Below are 19821 nucleotides of genomic sequence, written 5' to 3' on the forward strand. Positions count from 1 at the left end.
GCGGCCTCTTTTTTCCTGCTCTAACCCAGGGACTGCAAATTGTTGTATTGAATGCAATACTGGGCAGGAAGGCTATTTTCCCAGTATTCATTTAAAGGGTTAATTTTGGCTTAAGTATATTATTATTATCATTATTATTATTATTATTATTAATAATATTATTAAACTGTATTTATATAGAGCCAACATTTTACGCAGCGCAGTACATTGAATAAAGGTTGCTAATGACTGACAAGTACAAACAATGACACAGGAGGAGGAAAAGACCCTGTCCAAAGAGCTTACAATCTAAGAGGAGAGGAATGGCCCACACAATAGGAGGGGGATATGGGATGGTGGTAAGTAGTAAGGGTTTAAGAGACAGAAGTAGATGGGTAGGCGAATTCCAAAAATGGGTTTTAAGGGCTCTTTTAAAATAAGAAATTGAATCTTATCCAGGTGAATATTAGGAGTCCTGATTTATAGGCAGGTATGTCCATAATTTAATATGTATGTCCATAGTATAGTCATAGTATGTTTATAAATTCTAAGCTGATAGCAATATTGTTATTAAAGGAAAAGTTGCAAAGACTAGAAGTAGACATAAGAAAAGATATACTGTGTCAATGCAGATACAATTCAGCTGTCTTGTTGCTTCCAGTTACCCTGAAACACAGAATGTTTATAGCTGCACAAATTGACCTCTCTAGCACAAGAATTGATGGCAGTGCATCATACATTTTCTTCTAAATGGCAGACGGCATCCTACTGCAGGGAAGATATTGGCTTCTGACAGTAAAATCATTTTAACACACAGTGAATTTTAATGGTATTGATGATTAATCAGAGTTATTACACATTAATGCATGACAAGACTAATTACCTGCATATACCTTTGTGACCCAGTCTATGGTCCATTAGTGCTTCATTAACAGGGAGGATTTATGTCTGAGCAATTAAGAGCATTATGATTATCCCCTAATACTTTAATATGGGAGATTGAAGGTTAGGAATAAAACACTAATGACTGCTTGCAAAAATATTTAGTTTTTTATTTCAAGTTTTAAAGCAAGTAATTAGGTATATTACATATCAGTCACATGATGACCATTTTCAAAAGAAAGAAAATAGGTTATTTATTTAATTTACTAATTGACAAATTATCTTTCTGCAGTCCTTCAGTCCTTAAAAGATAACAGCCGTTCACGTCAGTACTTGTACCCCCTCCCCCCCTCCCCATTTCCTAGCAGCCTATAGCGTAGTGTCCCCACTATAGTAATACAATTGCACACACAAATTATGGCCGATCTGGCCTTTTGACATGCCGGGAATAGTGGGAAGATAATGGCACGCCAGAAGGAACACATGCAAACATGTATACATTATCCAACATTCCATGCATATTCAGTGGAAATTTGGCTTGTATTATTTGATATCACATCATTCCCTGAGCTCAGTTTAAAGAATATAAGAAGTCAATCATGGCATATTGGCGAGTTCATGCTTTTCAAATTGTTCAGTATCAACATCCTGATTTGTGCTCTCTTGTCCATTGTGATGATGGGCTTCAATGCAGAGGATGTATACGTATGCCCCAAGTGCTCCACCAACCAGAGGTCCAACCACAGGAATCCACCAGAAGTTATTGCCAGTTCTGTATGAAAAGGAAAAAAATTGAATGGACATCATTATGTAAGACTATATAAAGGTATGTTTGCTAGCTAAGACTGAACAAGGCTAAATGCCAAAACTGATACCACTACATATACTATACATGTGTATTAGTATCTCCATGTATCACTAGTATAAAAAACAAAAATCTATAACTAAACAAAACTGTGCTAGACACAACTTTCACACATGCTGCCCTTTGTACTAACCTTGACAATCTAACTACAAAATAAATCATTGGCATTTTACATAACCCGTCACCAGTACACTGACAACAAATATCAGGTGAAAAAAACGATATCTGTAACTTTTTCTGTATTGGCCATATATAAAAAAAACATATTTTACTTTTTTGGATATAATGTTTCACTGATATCAGTTTGGTAATGCACAAATGCAATTAAAACTCCATTCTTTATTCTTCACTTCTGAAACCTATAGTCTAATTTAGAATGCAAACCCATATTACAATAAATTATCAGAAAAAAATGTATCACATTTATTGGCAACATCTATAATATATGATATCCTAGGTAAGCATGCACATATCTATTAGGAACATGTTTAAGTCTTGTTAAATTACTTACGTGAAAACCTCATAACCCCATCCAGCTGCTGCTGTGAAGATGCGTGGTCCTAAGTCTCTAGCTGGGTTCATAGCACCTCCACAATTAGATCCAAGAGAGAGTCCAAGAAGCATAATGAGAAGGCCGACTGCAATTGGCTCCAGTCCCTTAGGGGCTGCAATGTTCTTTTTATCAAATATGGCAAATACCATAATGAGCAAAAGTGCAGTAGACAGTATCTGTAAAAACAATGAAACATACAAAATGTGTTGTCAAATTTGTCAAGTTTGTTCTCAATTTATTATCCTAGTGATAAGTGCTGAAAATCCTAGCTCACTTCATCAATCCAGTGGGTTGAACCCAGGTTAGGGCTACCAGCTACCTGACTTGAAGCTGGTTGGTTTTTGTATTTAAGAAAAAATTTGTTAATAGGGAACCTGTCACCAATTTACAAAATTGACGGTAAATGCACAGAACATTTTTTACACTACTTCCCTACATATGTAGAGGAAGAGCAAACGGCAATAAAGGAAGTGAGTATAAAAAAGTATCACATAAATTACTTGGTGTGCTTGGTCTGCTCACACTTTTAAAATAATGGCACCCAACAATGGTCTCAATTCTTTGGATGCTTGGACAAGAGAGGCATTTACAGGCATTAAATGCAAATTATAAAAGGAAGAAACCCTCATTGGATGCTTGTAATTGTCTTCCTTAAAAAATGTATCTACAAAGCAAACATTGGGAATACATTTCTAAGCAGAAAGTTTAATAATAGGTGAAACACTTTACAAGAATCTATTGGGATGCTTTCCAAAGATCTCACAGCAGACTTTTGATGAGTAAGGGTTGGTTAGAGGAATGGATGGGCCTCAATTACCACTTGTCATCATCTAAGTCATTAATAAGAGTGAGAGACCACACTTCATAATGATATAAAGGTTATACAAAGTTATCACAATAGTGTTGGAGAAGCCAGTAAAGGAAAATCTGAAGCAAATATTCATGCAAGTAGAGGATGGTAGTATGGAACAGAAGAGCAGTTACACTTGCAGTCACAACATATTACTTTTATTATATGATTTTAAAGTGTAAGAGGCATTCTTTCTGCTGACCGCCACAATAATGTACGGTGAGCTGTGCCCATAGTAATTATATAGCAGAGGTTTCTTGAAGACCTAAAAGATAATTCCAGGGTTCCCTTATGCTAAAAAGCTTGCGAAAATCTGCCTTAGATAATTACTTAAAGAATTTTTGGCACACCTAACAGACACAACATTCACTATTTTTCCTCAGAGAATAGTATGAGAAAATACGGATTTACTAATTGCATTTTCCTGGAGAATTGCAAGCACTATAACTTTTCAAGAACATTGTTTAATACTTATGGGAACCTTTACGTATACTGCAATAACGCTAATACAATTCTTACTTGGTCTGCAAGTCCATTTATTGTTGATAAATATGGAGCAGGATAGGTTGCAAAGATATGAGCTGTGGCATTTGGACCATCCACTGTAAAAACGCCACCAGTGTACTTCATTAATGAATCTGCAAAAACAAAAACGGGAACACATCTATGATCATGTTTCTTCATTCCCCATCAGTAATCTGTGATTTTAAAAAAAATCTCTAATAGGCTTGATCATTCCCTTACACACAGGCCTAATTTATCAAAGCTCTCCAAGGCTGGAGAAGGTACACTTTCATCAGTGAAGCTGGGTGATCCAGCAAACCTGGAAAGGATTTCATCAAAGTAATTTGCTATTTTCTAGCAAATATTTAAAAACCAGATCCATTCCAGGTTTGCTGGATAAAAGTGTATCATCTCCAGCCTTGGAGAGCTTTAATAAATCAGGCCCAAACACACAACACATATATATATATATATATATACACATACTTTAAAATTGTCATAATTAGCCACAATACAAAACTAGGGGCATATAGGAGGTCAAAGGGCCAGCAAAGGAAGCCAAAATCACAGAAAAGGGCAGAAAAGCAATATGAGAATATACTGAATGATTAAACTCCAAAAGGAGCCAGTACTGAACTATTTACTCAGTACTGTATCCTATTTACTGAGATTTCACATAATGTACCTACCATAATAGACACCAAAAACTAAAGCAGAACCAGTGATGGCACCCAAAAACTGTGCACTGACATAGAAGGGAAGCTTGACCCATTCTAATCTTCCAGTTATACACATGGCAAATGAAACTGCAGGATTAATGTGGCCCCCTAAAATGACAAAAAAACATGTTAACATTCAGTCAATACTATTATACCAAAGTTCATTATAGCTGTTTTTATCCCCAAAAAAATACACATTTGCTTTTTTTTTTTATTTACATTTCTGTTTACAAAGTCTTATATTGCCAGTATTACCTCAAGCTACAGGGCAATAAAATCCAATCTACACTAATTACTTCCTAAATTGCACAAATGTAAACTGCTGCTAATTAAGTTTTGATATTGTTCTGTAGATTGTCCCTACTGTAGGTAAGGGAGTTACTGTAAGACTAATTATGTTCTTGCCTCTGGGTATTTGGTGGCCTCCTTGGTATTTATTATGCTGTAAATCTGACCTATTCATAGCAATCATAATTTTGTAACAAATTAATTAGTGATCTCTTGCAACATATCAGAATACGAGAAAGAAAGATGCTTGTTTCACACTATTTTGGAGAAAAGTGAACAACTTTTATCTTTTTGTTAGCAACTAGAGAGAAATACCAAGATTGTATTTCATGTTTTTTGGCATCTGATGTACTGTTTTGCTCCCACAAACAGAATTGCAGTTGATGGTGCACTGGCTTGAAATGATATTCAGCGGAGGAATGTTAATACTTTAAACAAAATGAGAATTAGAAGAATTCATTACCTTCACTGGTACCAGGAAAGAAGCTGAGTATTTGATATCTTTATATATCACTCATGGTATGCTAGAAACAGATTGCCAAAAAGTGTTTGGTACAATCTGTTATTTCCTAAGTTTCTGCTAGGTTTAAGAAGCCTTGTTGTCATCAATTTACTGGAAGCCAAAGCGGAACTAAACCCAGGACAACTCACCTGTCCGCGTCCCTGCATACTTCTCTTTTTCCTCATCCTAACGATCTTTGGCTATCCTAATTGGTCAGGATTTTCCCAACAACCAAAAATTCAACCGCAGCCTCAACCTCGACAACCTGGAGTGATCAGGCAGCTAAACCGCATTATTACAGAAGGGACATCGCCTATCCTTTTTTGTACTAATAACATGTCTGATCATACAAATGTTAAAGTGGAAAACCTCCTAGATTGTAAGCTTTTCGGGGCAGGGTCCTTCCCTTCTCCTTTGTCACTGTCTGTACCAGTCTGTCATTTGCAACCCCAATTGCAATTACAATTTAATGTACAGCACTGCATAATATGTTGGTGCTATATAAATACTGTTTAATAATAATAGCACAACCAGGATGGCCTGCCATTGTTGATCATAATCTTCTTATAAAATGTTAGTTTTTTAGTTATGTTGATGCTAGCTAGTCTTTGCCATGTACAATGATGCAGAGCAAATGTATACTTAGTAACAATAGTAACGTGTTTTATCTGTGATTTAAGAAACAAAGGCAAGTAACTAACATTTTAGGTCAGTAACTATAGGACTCCTATTATCATTTTTCCATAAAAGAGTCCAGGAAAAGTTCAACAAATTTTTATAACCAATTATAGTTTTACTGAAACTGCTGTATGATGGCATGCAGTCACTTGATGCAGTAATTCTAAATTTGCACTTAGCCAATGCTTTTGCAGTGTGTGATAAAATCACTATAACACAGCAAACAAAGATCTTGCTGGGCTTTGTGAATCCTTTATTACTGTATTATTCTGCAGGTGAATATCTTCATGGAAACTACTGTTCTCAGACTCCTAACTGCATGTTAGTTCCGGGGTAATGAAATGCTTCCTTATGATGTGAATGCCATAGAACTAATTTGTAGCTTTTATACATTAATCTACATTAATCTACGTCAGCACCATCACTAAAATTATTATCTTTACCTATACTGTATTATGCGATAGAATGTTTGTACATGTATTTGCAATGATTTCTTTTTAACAATGCATTATAAAAAACATACAGCAATGTTAAAGCTAGGTAAGCAGACTTGTTTCCTATATATGATGAATCAGTTATGCAAAGACAACAAAGGGGGGTAACTATAGTAACTGCAGCCCATGCGACTTTCATGAGGCCATCGGAACAGAGGGCCAAGTTTTCTGAGCAAAAAACATTCCCTCAAGGCTATTCTGTCTCTCTGCATAATACTTGATGTAGACAGCACTAGTACTTGGCAAACAAACACGATAAAATAAAAGAGGGAAAGGGAAGCTTTTAACATTGAGAGTGGGGGCTATAAAGGCTCTTTAACTACTTGGCTTACTTACTTCTACTTAAACCTAAATATGCATATTTTGTTAATGCATGTTATAAAACCAAATGATTCCACATCCCTAAAATGACCAGAGCAACTACTGTCATCACCCTCCCCCACTGATCTCTTTATGAGACATTTTGGAAAAAAGAGCAGAGCTATGTGTAGTGTCCAAATAAACTATTCACAGCCCACAAAAATAGTTTATAATAGATTATTGTCCGGGAAGGATTGGAAACCTTTGATTGGAAGGGGGAGCAGACTCAAGCAATAAGCTTTCGAAACAAAAAACGATTTCTATGAGCTACAGAAAGGGTGCCATGCAAAGTGGCTCATGATGCTGCACTGGTTGGTGGGTATGGTGAAAGGGTTATTTTCTAACTGATGTTATTATAACATACTTTTACATCTTCCAGCGCCAGCAATTTTGCAGCTCTCAGTTTTCAGGAACATGACATCTCAGAGAAAGTTGGTGCTGGAAGAATAACTACAGGTCTGACCCGGTTTAACAAGCTGGCAGGTCATGCCTAACATCTGTCAATGACTTCGGGCCTGGTTGATGTCTCATTGGTGAGGGAGAAGGTAGAGGGACAATAATGTCTCATTGGTGAGGTATTTCTACAGGGCCACCTAGTAAATCTTATTTGTACTGGTCTGGGTTACAAATGCCCCCAACCCAGTTCACTCCTGCCCAGTGTAAAAGTTTCCACTGCCTCCAGACACAGAAACTGTGTTTTTTATTAAATTAGTTAATAGCCATACAGGATATACTATCTTCTTTGCGTGCACCAAATGCCTTTCAAACCCAGATATTTAGTAAACTTCAACAAGTATTGGGTATTGCTCAGCTTACAGCATTGCCTCCCACACACTGTATGAGCACATTGGCATTTCTGGCCAGGCTAAATTTGTACGCAGACAGAAAGCAAATAAATGAAAGGTGAGGGCCAGGGCAGCACAGAGGAGGAGCAGGACAATTAATGTAGTCCACCAGACAGGAAATGATATGGGCTCAAGATACCTACACAACTTCTAATGCTTGTTGTGTGAAGTCACAGTGTGCATGGAAATAGAAATAATTATTTTCAGCTCAAGAGAAGATTTTCTTCAGGTGTGCAAGAGGAAAGGTAAGCTACAGTTCAGTTTTATGGTAGCATTGACCGTGTCACTGTTTTGTACATATCCTATGCAGAAATTAATTCCACCTACAGAAAGCTGCAGGAGGCCAGGAGACAAGACCAGTCATGCTGCAAAAGCAGAGATAGCTACAGTGTCTGATCCTTTTTTACTGGAGTTGTTTATAGCTGGATTACTTGCAGAGAACTGGAAGGAATCTATAAAGCACCCCAAAAGTAAAAAAAAAATTCCCCTGGTTATTGTAGTTAAATAATATTTGTTCAGTCAGTATTTCAACTTTATCTAGGGGGTTTAACACCTGCTCAGTTTAGTTAGAGTAGTAAACATTGTTTTGCATGCCTAATAAATGTGTGTTCTGTACTAAATCTATTGTCCTTATACATCTATATATTATACTTTTTATCACACTGTACTTTTCCAAGGTACTGTATATTAACATATAATTTTCTAACTATTTATACATGACTAGTAATACCATAGATTTCAGCTCTAGAGGTTTTGTAAGTTTTGAATTGTTGGAACTGGCCTTGATGAGCTCATTTTCTGTTTGCTTGCTCTTAAGGTCATTTTTCGTTCTAACAAATAAACACAGATAATATACAAGTCTACACTTTTCTGCTTGATGTAGACTAGAGAGATGTATTGTTAGGCATGTATGTGGATGTTAATAAAGGGTCTTTATTAGAGAAAAGGTATCTTGCACTTGATGCATTAACTTAATATTAAAAGGAACCCAAGTCTACTATAGACTTTGAATGCAGGAGATAGATTTTGTCATTGTTTCTATGATCTGTTTTTTTTTTACTACTTTCAAAGTAAAAAAAATAGTGCAGTAAATACACAGCTGAATCATTTCTGTCCATATTGTCCTGATATATACACTACTTACATAAATACAGAGTTGGTGGAGTGTCCTGTTTATGTGCCCTTCTTTAAAAACAGCAGAAGCAGACTGATAATGTTATCCTTCTGCCCACATTGCTCACTTCTCCTACAAACATCTTATCAACACATTTGGAAATAGCTCACCTGATTGGCTCTCTGGCCTGCCACTTCTACTATGTGGGAGGAAACTTACATAAACAAGAGAACAAGGGGAGAACCTGCAAACTCCATGCAGATTGTGTCCTAAGATTCAATCCTGGGACCCAGTGCTAAACCCTAAGCAACCATTCCGCTCATACCTGCATTTTCCTTTCAGAGTGTCCAAAACCTAGGTTGTTCTATTGTGTAGAACACTTGTTAACACTTTACTCAAACAAACAACCTTGTTAACCCTCCATTACATTACTGGATCAGGCCATAGCCATGGCCAACAGCTAAAAACAAATCTGTTGTGTTCTCTCTATTTTATGCTGCAATCATAGATTCTGGATTGGCAATTCTTACAAATTTAAAAAGTTTATAGCAGATGCAATTAAGATGTGAAAACATAAAATGCATCTATAATACACAAGCAGATCTGCTGTCTATTTTACTGAAAATGAACCAATCAAAATTTTGATAGATAATCGAAAGATGGAAGTCCCAAAACACTGAGCACATGTACAAGATTCTGCCCATCTGATTACTTTTTGAGAATCGAAAGCTAGTAAATTCCAGTCAATTAATTTTAATCAAAAGTTACCAACATGCATGAATTTCTGAAATCTCTTAATATTGGTCAGCTAAATAATTCCCTTTAGGTTCACTTCAGATCTAATTGTTTTATCAAATCAAAATAATCTGCCCTGACGTACTAACTAAAGTAAAAAATAGGTAATTTATAAAACGTGATTAAAAGAACAAAAAGGAACATATGATAATATCAGTTTGTTTTGTAAAATATATGTATTCTGACCATAGTTTTGCCTTCTCTAATACAGATCACTGAGCCTTAGAGATTAGGAATGGCCCTCTTCATAGGAACCCGAAAGATCTATTACCTTCACTTTATTGTATGCTTGTCTCTCAAAGTGTGAATTACTACTGCTTAACTGCCTGTTATATAACCAAGTGCTTTCACATTATTGCAAATCCAATTTATATGCATCTAAGTGATACACAGGCCCTAAAACATCGCCCCTTCCATTCATAAATGCAATTAGATTTTTGACTGCCTTTGATCTCTGAACTCTGTTATTGAACAGCAGCTGGAGAGGTTATAGGAATCTTGACATAGATTATTCTGTCACCTATAAGACACCTGACTTATCTTATAAAAAATTCACATTCAGCTACGGCGCAAATGTTCTCTCTTAAAAGCCCAGACCAATTCTTATACATTCCAACTGACCACTCTTTTAACTGTGATAATTGTCTCGCTAGCACCGGGTGCGGGATGACTCACTATGCTAAATACATCACTCGTAAGGAGGGCAGTAATGATATCATCTCCCATTATTTAATAAAAGCAAGGGGAACTTGTTCAGAAGTAACTAGCATACAGCTAAAGGCAAATCAAAGGTAATGTTTTCTTGGGTAATCTTAAATTATAAATATTGCTGACATAAATCATACAAATGTTGCTGTATTTATCAGGCAGTATGATACATTTTCAGCTCTCTTAGACATCTGTAATTATCCTAGGGTTCTTGAAGAAGACTATAATTATTTACACTTATTGTAAAAGAAGTGATTAGTTGCCATAAAGCAACATCAGTTTTTGGTTGTGCATTGACAGCGAAGCATAAAAGCTTTAAAATGATTTATTTTTTGTTTTAGACCAGTGTTTCTTGATCTTTTTAACATGGGGAGACCTTTGAAACAACTTTCAGGTCTTTAAAGAAACCCCACTGCAATTACTATATCCACAGCTTGTATGGTTGTCAATGGGAAGAATAGCTCTTACATTGCTGGGCATTTGGAAGAATGTGAAAGCATGATCTAATCTTCTTTTATCTCAAGATTGGGAATTTCTATTGCTTTTATTACAGTGACTCCACCACAGATACTGCTGAATCCCAAATACCCCAATGCTTTTATTTCTGTCCTAAATAGGAGGCAATAAAGCTCCTCTGGGTCTACTGACCTCTTTAGAATCCTGTTTGGTCTGCATAATATGCTTCTTGCAAGGAGAGGTATTGAAACCCTGATCTATATTACAGAGACACCCAATTTCGAAGCATTCTGCAACATGCAGAAAAGCTTCCAACACTTTATTTGCTGACTTTAGGTGATGAAAAAAGCTTACAACATTACTAACAGATCAGTTTCCTCCAAACAGGGCACTGTCCAGACACAAAACTAAGCATTATTGCTCAAGACCTTGAAGCACAATATACAATTGAACAGAATACCTGGGTCTATGGACCTTAACTGACCTGGGGGCGTCCATCCATACCATATCCCAAACTGATCTTACATGCAACAGCAATGCACCTAAATGTAAACTGCATTTACCCATTGACACCCAAGTCCAAAGCTTACTAACACAAACCCTTACTTTGCTAAAGTTACTACATTTCACTATGTATATTTTGCAATTTAAACAAGTGGCTATTCTGGCTAAAGGTGTCAAATCTAGAATGTGCTTGCAACCTCTGTACCCATTGCAAACAATTTGAGGAATCTTATATCTCTAGAAATGTAATACATTTATTTAAAATGGGATTGCACTACATATGATGTTCATTTAAAGCTATTTTGCGCAATATATTGGAGTTGAATGTTATTTATCTGACCAAAACACTATTCTGTTTACTCATACACACAAACACTGATGTCCTAAATATGATAACAAAATAGCCTGAGAACCGCACCACCTGTCTGGAGAACATTGTTTTCCCCTTTGACTGTTCATGTGCAATTTATTGACAGAACAGAGTGTGTTAAAATTACCCAGGTGGAACAATGCAAAGTAATGTGTATAAATAGTTTTAATATGCCTATAAATTAGACATATGAGCTTGTTTTGGATCTTAGTTTCCCATTGTAAATTTAGGAGCTGATCAATACTTATTTGGATACTGAATGCCTAGGATGGTAGATGTAGTTGTAGCCTGTCTGTGTATGCAGTCTTCCGTCAACCTGAAATGTCTTGGAACTGTATTAAGTTAATCTGTCAAATATGGCTAAGCGTTCAATAATGACTCAAAGCCCAAGAACAGGTGGAGCTGGGCAGTATTGGTTTTAGTTTTGAACGTTTCATGTGGCCATTACAGATAAAAAAAGTTGGGACTTTGGTAAATTAATCCCTTTGTCCTTTTGCATTTTCCTAGACCGAGTTGGGTTATAATATAATAGGTTAATACATATACTGTACTGTTGTTTTTTTTTACATATTGTGTGTTCTTGCCATTCACTTTCTGATCCAGAAACACCACTGAAAGTAAGTGAAAGTTTCTACTAAGCATAGAGAAATTTCGTCTTAGTTATCCCTGAAACAGAATTATCTTTTTTTACCATTCACATCTTGTTCTAACAACCAGAATACTTTTTGGATTTTCCAATACTTTTTGTCCCAGTACCAGTTCCATATTTGATCCAAAACTAAACATTTTTTTGGCTTTTGATACATTTTGCACATCACATCAAACTGTCAACCAGATGATTTTTGTTTAGCCTGAAGCTTTCCGGTTGGCATCTGATGATAACTATTTTGTAACAAGTGTTTGTTCAATAAAGGTCATGTTGTGAAAACATTTGCTACTTGTTCTAACCTATGTCTCCACTCATGATTGCTTGTGTGCTCTTAATTAATTTGTCCAATGATATTCCCCATTGTAATATAATCCTGGCACAAATGGTGTGTTGCACAAACTAAGGATTTTGTTCCAACATGCAGGGTATGAAGGTTGAAGTGAAGGTTGCTTGTTTTAATAAAAGCTGAACATGGTTCGATTAATTGTTGAATGTTAACCTAATATGTTGTTTTAAAGTGTCTGTCAATAGATTATTGCCAGTGTCAATGGGCTTTAGGCTTGAAATAAATACATTTCTTTAAAACAGTCCATTCTTTTAGATCTTGCAGTTACATTTGACCTCCTTATGAACAATATTTTCCTTCTGCAAGTTGATTTTATATTTATATAGACCTGCTTGGTAAAAAGAAAAAAAAGCTAGACAACACAGGCCCTTACAAAAAAAAAAAAATGTATTGCTATGACTTGAAAATGATCAGATACAGCTATACTAGAAGTAGTAATAAGGCAATAATGATTTCAGTGATAGTACAAAGGACTGTGAACATGCAAATGGTATACTATTTTCCACTTTAAGTGTAACTTTAGGAAAAATAGTTTTTCTTTCTTTTTGTTTTGGATAAAGAGGAAGAGTAAGAGAATTTTTCTAGAGAAATGCAACACATTATGTGCACAATAATACATAATTTCAACATAGAGACATAGAGATAATTGTTCTTATTCATCCCCTTCATAAAGGAAGCTATGTTTAATCCAAATTTCAGTTTGTTTTATATAGGAGTTAAGTAAAACTTTTTGTGCTGGATTTCTGTAGTATATTTATGAATATTTGACGGTGCCATGGTTGGCCAGACATTGCAGTACAGATTCGTGACTGTACCTTTTTAATTGCCTATACAATACATTTAGGATTTTCCTTTTTTGTTCACTTTTTCGTTCCATTGGCAATGGTCAACAGGGGAAATTGGAAGGATTAAACTCCCCTGTAGGGGCACAGGCAGCAATGAAAGCGTGACAGAGGTTCTAGGGGTTCCCTGTATTTGAGAAGATTAGGGAACTTTAATCCTCTATGTGTCCACTGAAAGCCATGGTGGCCATTGCCACTGAGAATGAAAAGGCAGTGAAATCCAAAATGACACCAGAAGAAGTGATGGAAACTCTTCTAATTGGAACACTTGTTTAAGAACTTCCCCTTATTTTTTTGAAATTTTCTCTTTTTTTGCATTTCCAGGAGAAGAAGCTAATGAAAATTAAGAAATAACCTGGCAGGGGATCGTAATCCAAAATTAGAAAAAAGTTTGAGCTATGCATAAATTTTGGTACAATGCACGGCTAACAGCAAATAGTTTTTCCTTACCAGATACTCCTCCAGTAGCATAGATTGCCATAGTCACTGCCATTGCAAAGCCAAGATTATTAGTCAAGAATCCTCCAGCCTTTCCATCACTGAGAACTGAAGATGCTACACACGAGCAGCCTAAGGTCTGCATAAAGACAAAAATAATGGTATAAATTAGGTTATAACTATAGGTGATTTATATAAATATACATTACCAAATGTTTCTTCTTTTGAAATGTTTACCAGTTTAAAAAAACAATAATATGACATTTTGCCAGGGATTCAATAAAAAGTTGTCTTCTGTTTTTAAAATAGTCACACTAGTATTATTTATTTTTTATCCTACCTACAATTGATGAATCAAGGACTTCCTAAAGGCATTGACTAGACGTCTGCTTAATATATGATTGTATTCATCTTTTTTCAGAAGATGTTCCGGTGAAATATTTGGCTTCCGATGTTGGTTTGCAAGGTATGAAGCCTTTAAATGTACAGAGCCGGGTAATGCTGCTGGCTGTCTATATTTTTTCTAACTCACTGCTGCTTCAATGTTTTGGAGACAGACTATAGGTTTGTAAAGGAATACAGCAGTGAGCGGTGGTAATGACCCTGACACAACCAGCAAATAAAATGCCCACCACTGTATTCCTTGACAAGAGGCATAAACCCCAACTGGTATTTGGGTCAGAATGGTGAAGCTTTTCAATTCAGGGCCACCACCCAAACATATATTTCTGTACTGACCCTGGGAGCAAATCCTTCCATTTGGGAAAATAATGTTAAATGCAAAAGCAGGTAAAAATGCAACATGAAATCCATTTCAGGTCTGCTGGATAAACCCAGGTGCCACCATGATAGTCTGTCTTCTTCAGTCTTGGAGAGCTTTAATAAAACAGGCCCTGTCTAATCTGGTAACTGTTGTTACAAGGACTGAAAATAAAGGAAAATCCAAATCTTTAACAAGTGTACCAGTACAGAGAGAGTAAAATGAAAAATAGGTATAAAGTATAAAGTATAACACCTAGAGATTTCTGACCGTAAAATACAAGCGTGGCTTAAAATCTTATAAAACATTTTGATAAAATAAACAACAAATGAGCTCATATCCCTCTATCAGCATTAGTATCAATCTTTTGTCTGACTACAAACTGGATTTTATGCGATGATGGCTCCCCTCCCTTCTTCATGGGTTGATGTTGAGTGAGGATGAAATAAGCAGGATACATACATAGAAGTGCACAAATCAAGTGTTGACTTCTTGTTGTTTAGTCTTGAAGATCAAGATCTGGTCTGGTAAGTATCTGGTAAGTGTGTGTGCCTAGGGACAAGGTCAGGGGCTGAAATAGGAAAGTGCAGATTGTGCCACTGCACAAAATGGGCTTGGACCCTCCTCAGCCACCATTGGCCCCCACAAGTCACTGGCACATGAGTTTGGTGGAAGGAACTCAAGTCAGTTCTGTACAGGGACTTGCTGCTAACTATGTTAACCACTGAATAGGGAATCTGGCCCAAAAGCACTGCAATGCTATATATTTCACTGCAGAAAAATTGAAAACTAAATCAGTCACCTCATTTATAGATAAGCTACAATATATATTATTTCTGGTAAATTGAAGTGGAAGCATGAAATAATCTTATCTTTGTTCTGTAAATTGTTTATCTCCACAAAGTCCAAGGTAAAAATCATCAATGATGTCTTGGTTCCAGCAAGGTCATTTCTAGGGAACCACTACTCATCTAGAATCAGTCAGCGATGATTAAGGCATTATTACATACTGGACCTCTAAAAATGTATGCAATCATTACAAAGGAATGAAATTGTCAGAACTTGTTTGAGTTGTCTCCTGCTCATTTCAGCATGCTTTAGCTGAAACTACATGCCAATAAAATAAAAGTCATTTGAGGTTTCCTTAAATACAAGTGGTTTGTATAAATATATACATGTCGACAAATGGCACATTAATAAAAATGTATTTTAACAGAGTAATACACCCAGATAGTTAACAGTCCTTCATTCTGTGTAATAACATAGAGCAGGAAAAGCTTATGCTAGCAGAAAAAGGCTGTACAAAATAAAGGAAGTTGCAAAACTGAATATTCATGTGACTAAAAAAATGCACTGTTTAAACCAGGGAGTCCGTACTATTGATTTAAGAAATAAGTCAAAGCAAATAGTTGAGCTTTGTGAGGGAACATAGATCTATATTTGTTAATGATTAAGGCAGACACCACTAGAGTTTACTTGAGTTGAAAATAGTATTTAGCTATATAGTTGCTGCATGGATTTAATTCATGTTAATCAATATAAATACACCATTAGGATAAGATAGTTACCAATATTGTATAAATGATGTGATAACATTATATGTCATTGTTTTACAAAAATGTATCATATATTTTAATCATGCTCACTACAATTAAAGTTCATTTAAGATTTTAGTTAGTTTATTTAGTAATACATTTGCTATATGGGTTTCATTTATTTTAAATAAGAAATACACAATAAGAATTGATTATTTGAATATCATTCTAAAAAAGATGTTGTAATATTTTATGCCATAGTTTTTTTACCAAAATAAATGAAACATTTTAATGCTGCTTACCATAAATACCTACCTAAAGATTTGTCCACCAAAAAGTGATATCTTAAAGTAGAGCTAAAGTCTCACTTTACAAAACAAAGAATCAGGCAGGTGGTTATTAAAGAAAAGGATGGGGGATATCCCTTTGTCAATAAAAATGTTTTACCTGCCTGATTGTGCTGGTAATATGTGAAAAGCCTGGGCTGCGCATGCACAGTGTCAGCTGTAGTTGCCAGAGAAACCCGGCAATCCTGACTTCCATTGTGTGTCGGGGAAGGATGAACCTGCCTGCGCGGGAGTTACATCACCCCCACATGGCCAATGAAGATCACCGAAGATTGTAGCTGGGCACAAGAACATAGGAAGATGGCAGTCCCCTTCAAGGGAATGCAGATAGGCTTTAGTTCAACTTTAATTATAATCAGAACATGGTGGATGAGTTACCCCCCAGGCTCCTAAATATCTTAGATGCAGGAACAGTATCCAAAGCTGCCTACCGATGTCAGATTTCTATCACTAGAAATGATCTTTCTTGATCATTTACAATGCTATTTGAATGAACATGCACTTCACACGCAGTTCAGTTCTATAGAGGGGTACAGTCATAGGAAATGACAGCAGCCATCCCATTGTTGGTTATAGTGATCTTGCGAAAGACATTGGACCACAGTCTACTAGATATATACTATGCTACATTTTCACCAAAGACAATCACAATCTTTCATCGAGGTGACAATTATCTATGTGTACATAGTCTTAGATGCAAAAAGTACATAGTTCAGGATATTTAAGAAGAGACAGATATCCATATCAGCATGTGTATAGATAAGGTGATCTGACTTTGGTTCAAGTAGCTTAATAAAGATGATAAATTCAATCTAACTTCAACCTTTCCATCATGTGCCAGAAGAAAAATCTTTATTTTTTTTATTTTTTTTTTCTTTATTTTTTTTATTTATTTTTTTATTACCAATTTGGTTTGGTTGGTTTAAAAATTAATAACACTTGACCATAATTCACTAGGCTACAAGAAGATTTGTTTTGGAGAGTGAACCGTTCCTGCTCCTTTAGTAAATCAATTCAAGAGACTCGGGGGCAGAAGGGTTAGGGTAAGTGTAAAGTACATAAAACAGAGATCAAAACTAGCCATAGGGACTTTATTTGGTAAATTCAACAACCTCTACTGGTTAATAACAAAATACCTTTATTATTACTTTTATTAATTATAAAAAAGTTGCTAATGGTGATCGCACAATTGAACCATTAGGTACATAAAACAAACCATAAAGTGCTTTCAAGTGCATTAAAATCTATTTGTAATTTGTACCTGTGCAGAATACCCTCCTGGTATTTTTTTGACAAATGTTGCTGCTGCAGATGCTTTGATATAACATTTTGAAAGCCTGTTAACATAGTAGTACCTTCCTGAGGAAGCAATTACCACTGCGAAACGCGTAGAAAATGTAACCATCTATTGAAGAATTCCAAGCGAATCCAAGAAGAAAGTGATATTATTATTTGCTGCTATGGATATTGTGAAAGAACCTGTTTAAACAGTGAAAGCATCTGACGCAAATATGTTTTGAAAGCACTTTACACTTTGTTTTATGTACCTATTGGCTCAATTGAGTAATCTCTAATAGCAACTTTTTTGTAATGAATAAATTATTCTGTTTTTAACCAATAGATGTTCAGTTTGCCAAATTAAAAGTTCCTAAAGCTCTTTCTGAGCTCAAGTTTATGTTTTATTTTGAATGTGGGGGAGGATTTTTTGTGACTCTATTCCAATGCAACTATTTGTATAAGTGTAAAGTAATAAAGGGCATTGTTGAAACTTTTTAAAACATACTGTTACTTCAAGTTCATCCCAAATGAAAAATAAGTTTTTTTTTCCTCATTTCAGGATCGTTTTACAGTCATGTAATTAATTTATACTACTTAGCTAACTGTACATCCTTGGTTTAAAGCACAGACCTAGCATAAAATTATACAGCTATCTATATCAAAATGCTTACAGTTGTTTCATTGTTGGTGGTCATCATCAGTGTATCCTGTGCTCCTGTGACCACAATTAGTCACTAGTAAGTAAAAGTAGATTCAAAAAATATTAGCTGTCCAAGCTGAACCATAACTTTACGGGAACCAAAGTACTGTAAAAAAAAACAATGCATGTGTTGCCTTTCTGTTGTTTGTTAAGGGAGGCTCAGTGTGCCAAGGGCTTAACAGGGACATGTCTTGCATCTTTATTTGGGTTTTTATCCCTGCACTGCTTTGGTTTTCTTCTGCCCAACTTTCTATTTCAAATATTAACGTGGCCACTATTTTCTGCCAATTAGTATTTTAACCTAACTTACCGATACTTATAACTGGCATGTTCAGTATGTATGCTGCAAGTAAAAGCAAGTTAGAATTTATATATAAACTTTCCAAATGAGCAGTACCACCAAAAAACTATAAAGTTAGTTATTAGCTGCTTCTACCAAAAATAAAAAGTTAAAAAGCACATAATTTTTTGGTAGGGTTTCAGTAAAGTACTAGTTAATTCACACTAAAACTAAAAAAATTGTTTTTTTTTTAAAGTTCTCACTATCACAATGAAAACAGCTGCCTTACACATAAGCACATTGTAAAATGCACACATCAGCACAGTCACAGTAAAGAAACAGGAAAACAGCTGCCACTTACAATCAACAAACATGTACCGAAAAACTCAGACAGAGTTTCCTTTGCCAGGCTATTCCTTAGTTTCAGTCTGTTTAAACAGCTTCTTTCCTCCTGTTTGGCTACCATGCTGTATTTGCTGCTTCTTCTGCTGTCCTTAGAGTTTTCAGTTCCAGTCATCCTTCTCTGCAGGCTTTGAATCCCCATATAAAGTTTAAACCACGTGTGAATTAGTGAGCTCTATGCATCAACTCCTGTGAAAGAACCGATTCATATATTGCCAAGAAATCCTTGTTCCTGTGCTGTCATTGGTTGGCTAAAGTTACGCAAAAAAACAACTCATCCAAAAAAAGTTTCAATCCTTTTTTTTTTTTAAAGCGCATCCCTAAAATATTTTAAGGTGTGGAGAACACACAGTGTTCCATATTAACATATTATTAGAACACATATTATTATTTAAATTGTTTTTATAGCTTCAGTAATAACAGGGCTTTTAAAGAAATGCTTTATATCAACATTTGTATAGAATTAATATTATTTAGTATTATTATTATCCTCATTGTCACGCACTCGCCAGCCTGCTATTCTTCAACTACACTGCTAACTTTCCACATACGCCAAGGTCCATTTTTTAGGCAAGCCGGTTAACCTATCTGCATGTTTTTGGGCTTCTGGGGGGAGACCGGAGTGCCTCGAGGAAACTCACGCGAACACAGGAAGAACATGCAAACTCTTTGTCGATAGTGTCCTGGCTGAAAGTCCTGGCTTTAATGATTTATGAATAGGGAGAAGGCCAGTAAGTAAAGAGAGGTGGGGAGTGTTCAGTGTATATGAACCGTCTCA

At 35.7% G+C, this 19821-nt stretch overlaps 1 protein-coding gene across 4 annotated transcripts; it reads right to left on the reverse strand.

The window, feature by feature from the left end:
- Window positions 1-1010: 1010 nt before the first annotated feature.
- On the reverse strand, window positions 1011-19592 carry AQP9 (aquaporin 9). Of its 4 annotated transcripts, none has more exons than XM_072402322.1 (6): window positions 19003-19592; window positions 13754-13880; window positions 4323-4460; window positions 3649-3767; window positions 2238-2455; window positions 1011-1633 (listed from the first exon to the last, which is right to left on the reverse strand). In XM_072402322.1, exons 1-6 carry the CDS (start codon window positions 19183-19185, stop codon window positions 1459-1461), a joined length of 960 nt encoding a protein of 319 aa, XP_072258423.1. In that variant the 5' UTR covers window positions 19186-19592; the 3' UTR covers window positions 1011-1458. The 4 variants fall into 4 exon arrangements, with proteins under 4 accessions (XP_072258423.1, XP_072258425.1, XP_072258424.1 ...); XM_072402324.1 differs by lacking the exon at window positions 19003-19592 and adding an exon at window positions 18333-18351; XM_072402323.1 differs by lacking the exon at window positions 19003-19592 and adding an exon at window positions 17645-17663.
- Window positions 19593-19821: the final 229 nt, after the last annotated feature.

Source organism: Pyxicephalus adspersus, chromosome 2 (genome assembly GCF_032062135.1).
Source record: "Pyxicephalus adspersus chromosome 2, UCB_Pads_2.0, whole genome shotgun sequence".
NCBI lineage: Eukaryota > Metazoa > Chordata > Amphibia > Anura > Pyxicephalidae > Pyxicephalus > Pyxicephalus adspersus.

Excerpts from the sequence above, each read along its gene's own strand:
- AQP9 (XM_072402322.1), bottom strand. The coding sequence starts at position 19,185 with ATGGGGATTCAAAGCCTGCAGAGAAGGATGACTGGAACTGAAAACTCT. Across the intron at positions 13,881-19,002 it reads TCGGTACATGTTTGTTGATT|ACCTTAGGCTGCTCGTGTGT; the intron begins GTAAGTGGCAGC and ends GTCTTTATGCAG. Across the intron at positions 4,461-13,753 it reads TGCTACTGGAGGAGTATCTG|GGGGCCACATTAATCCTGCA; the intron begins GTAAGGAAAAAC and ends TTGTCATTTTAG.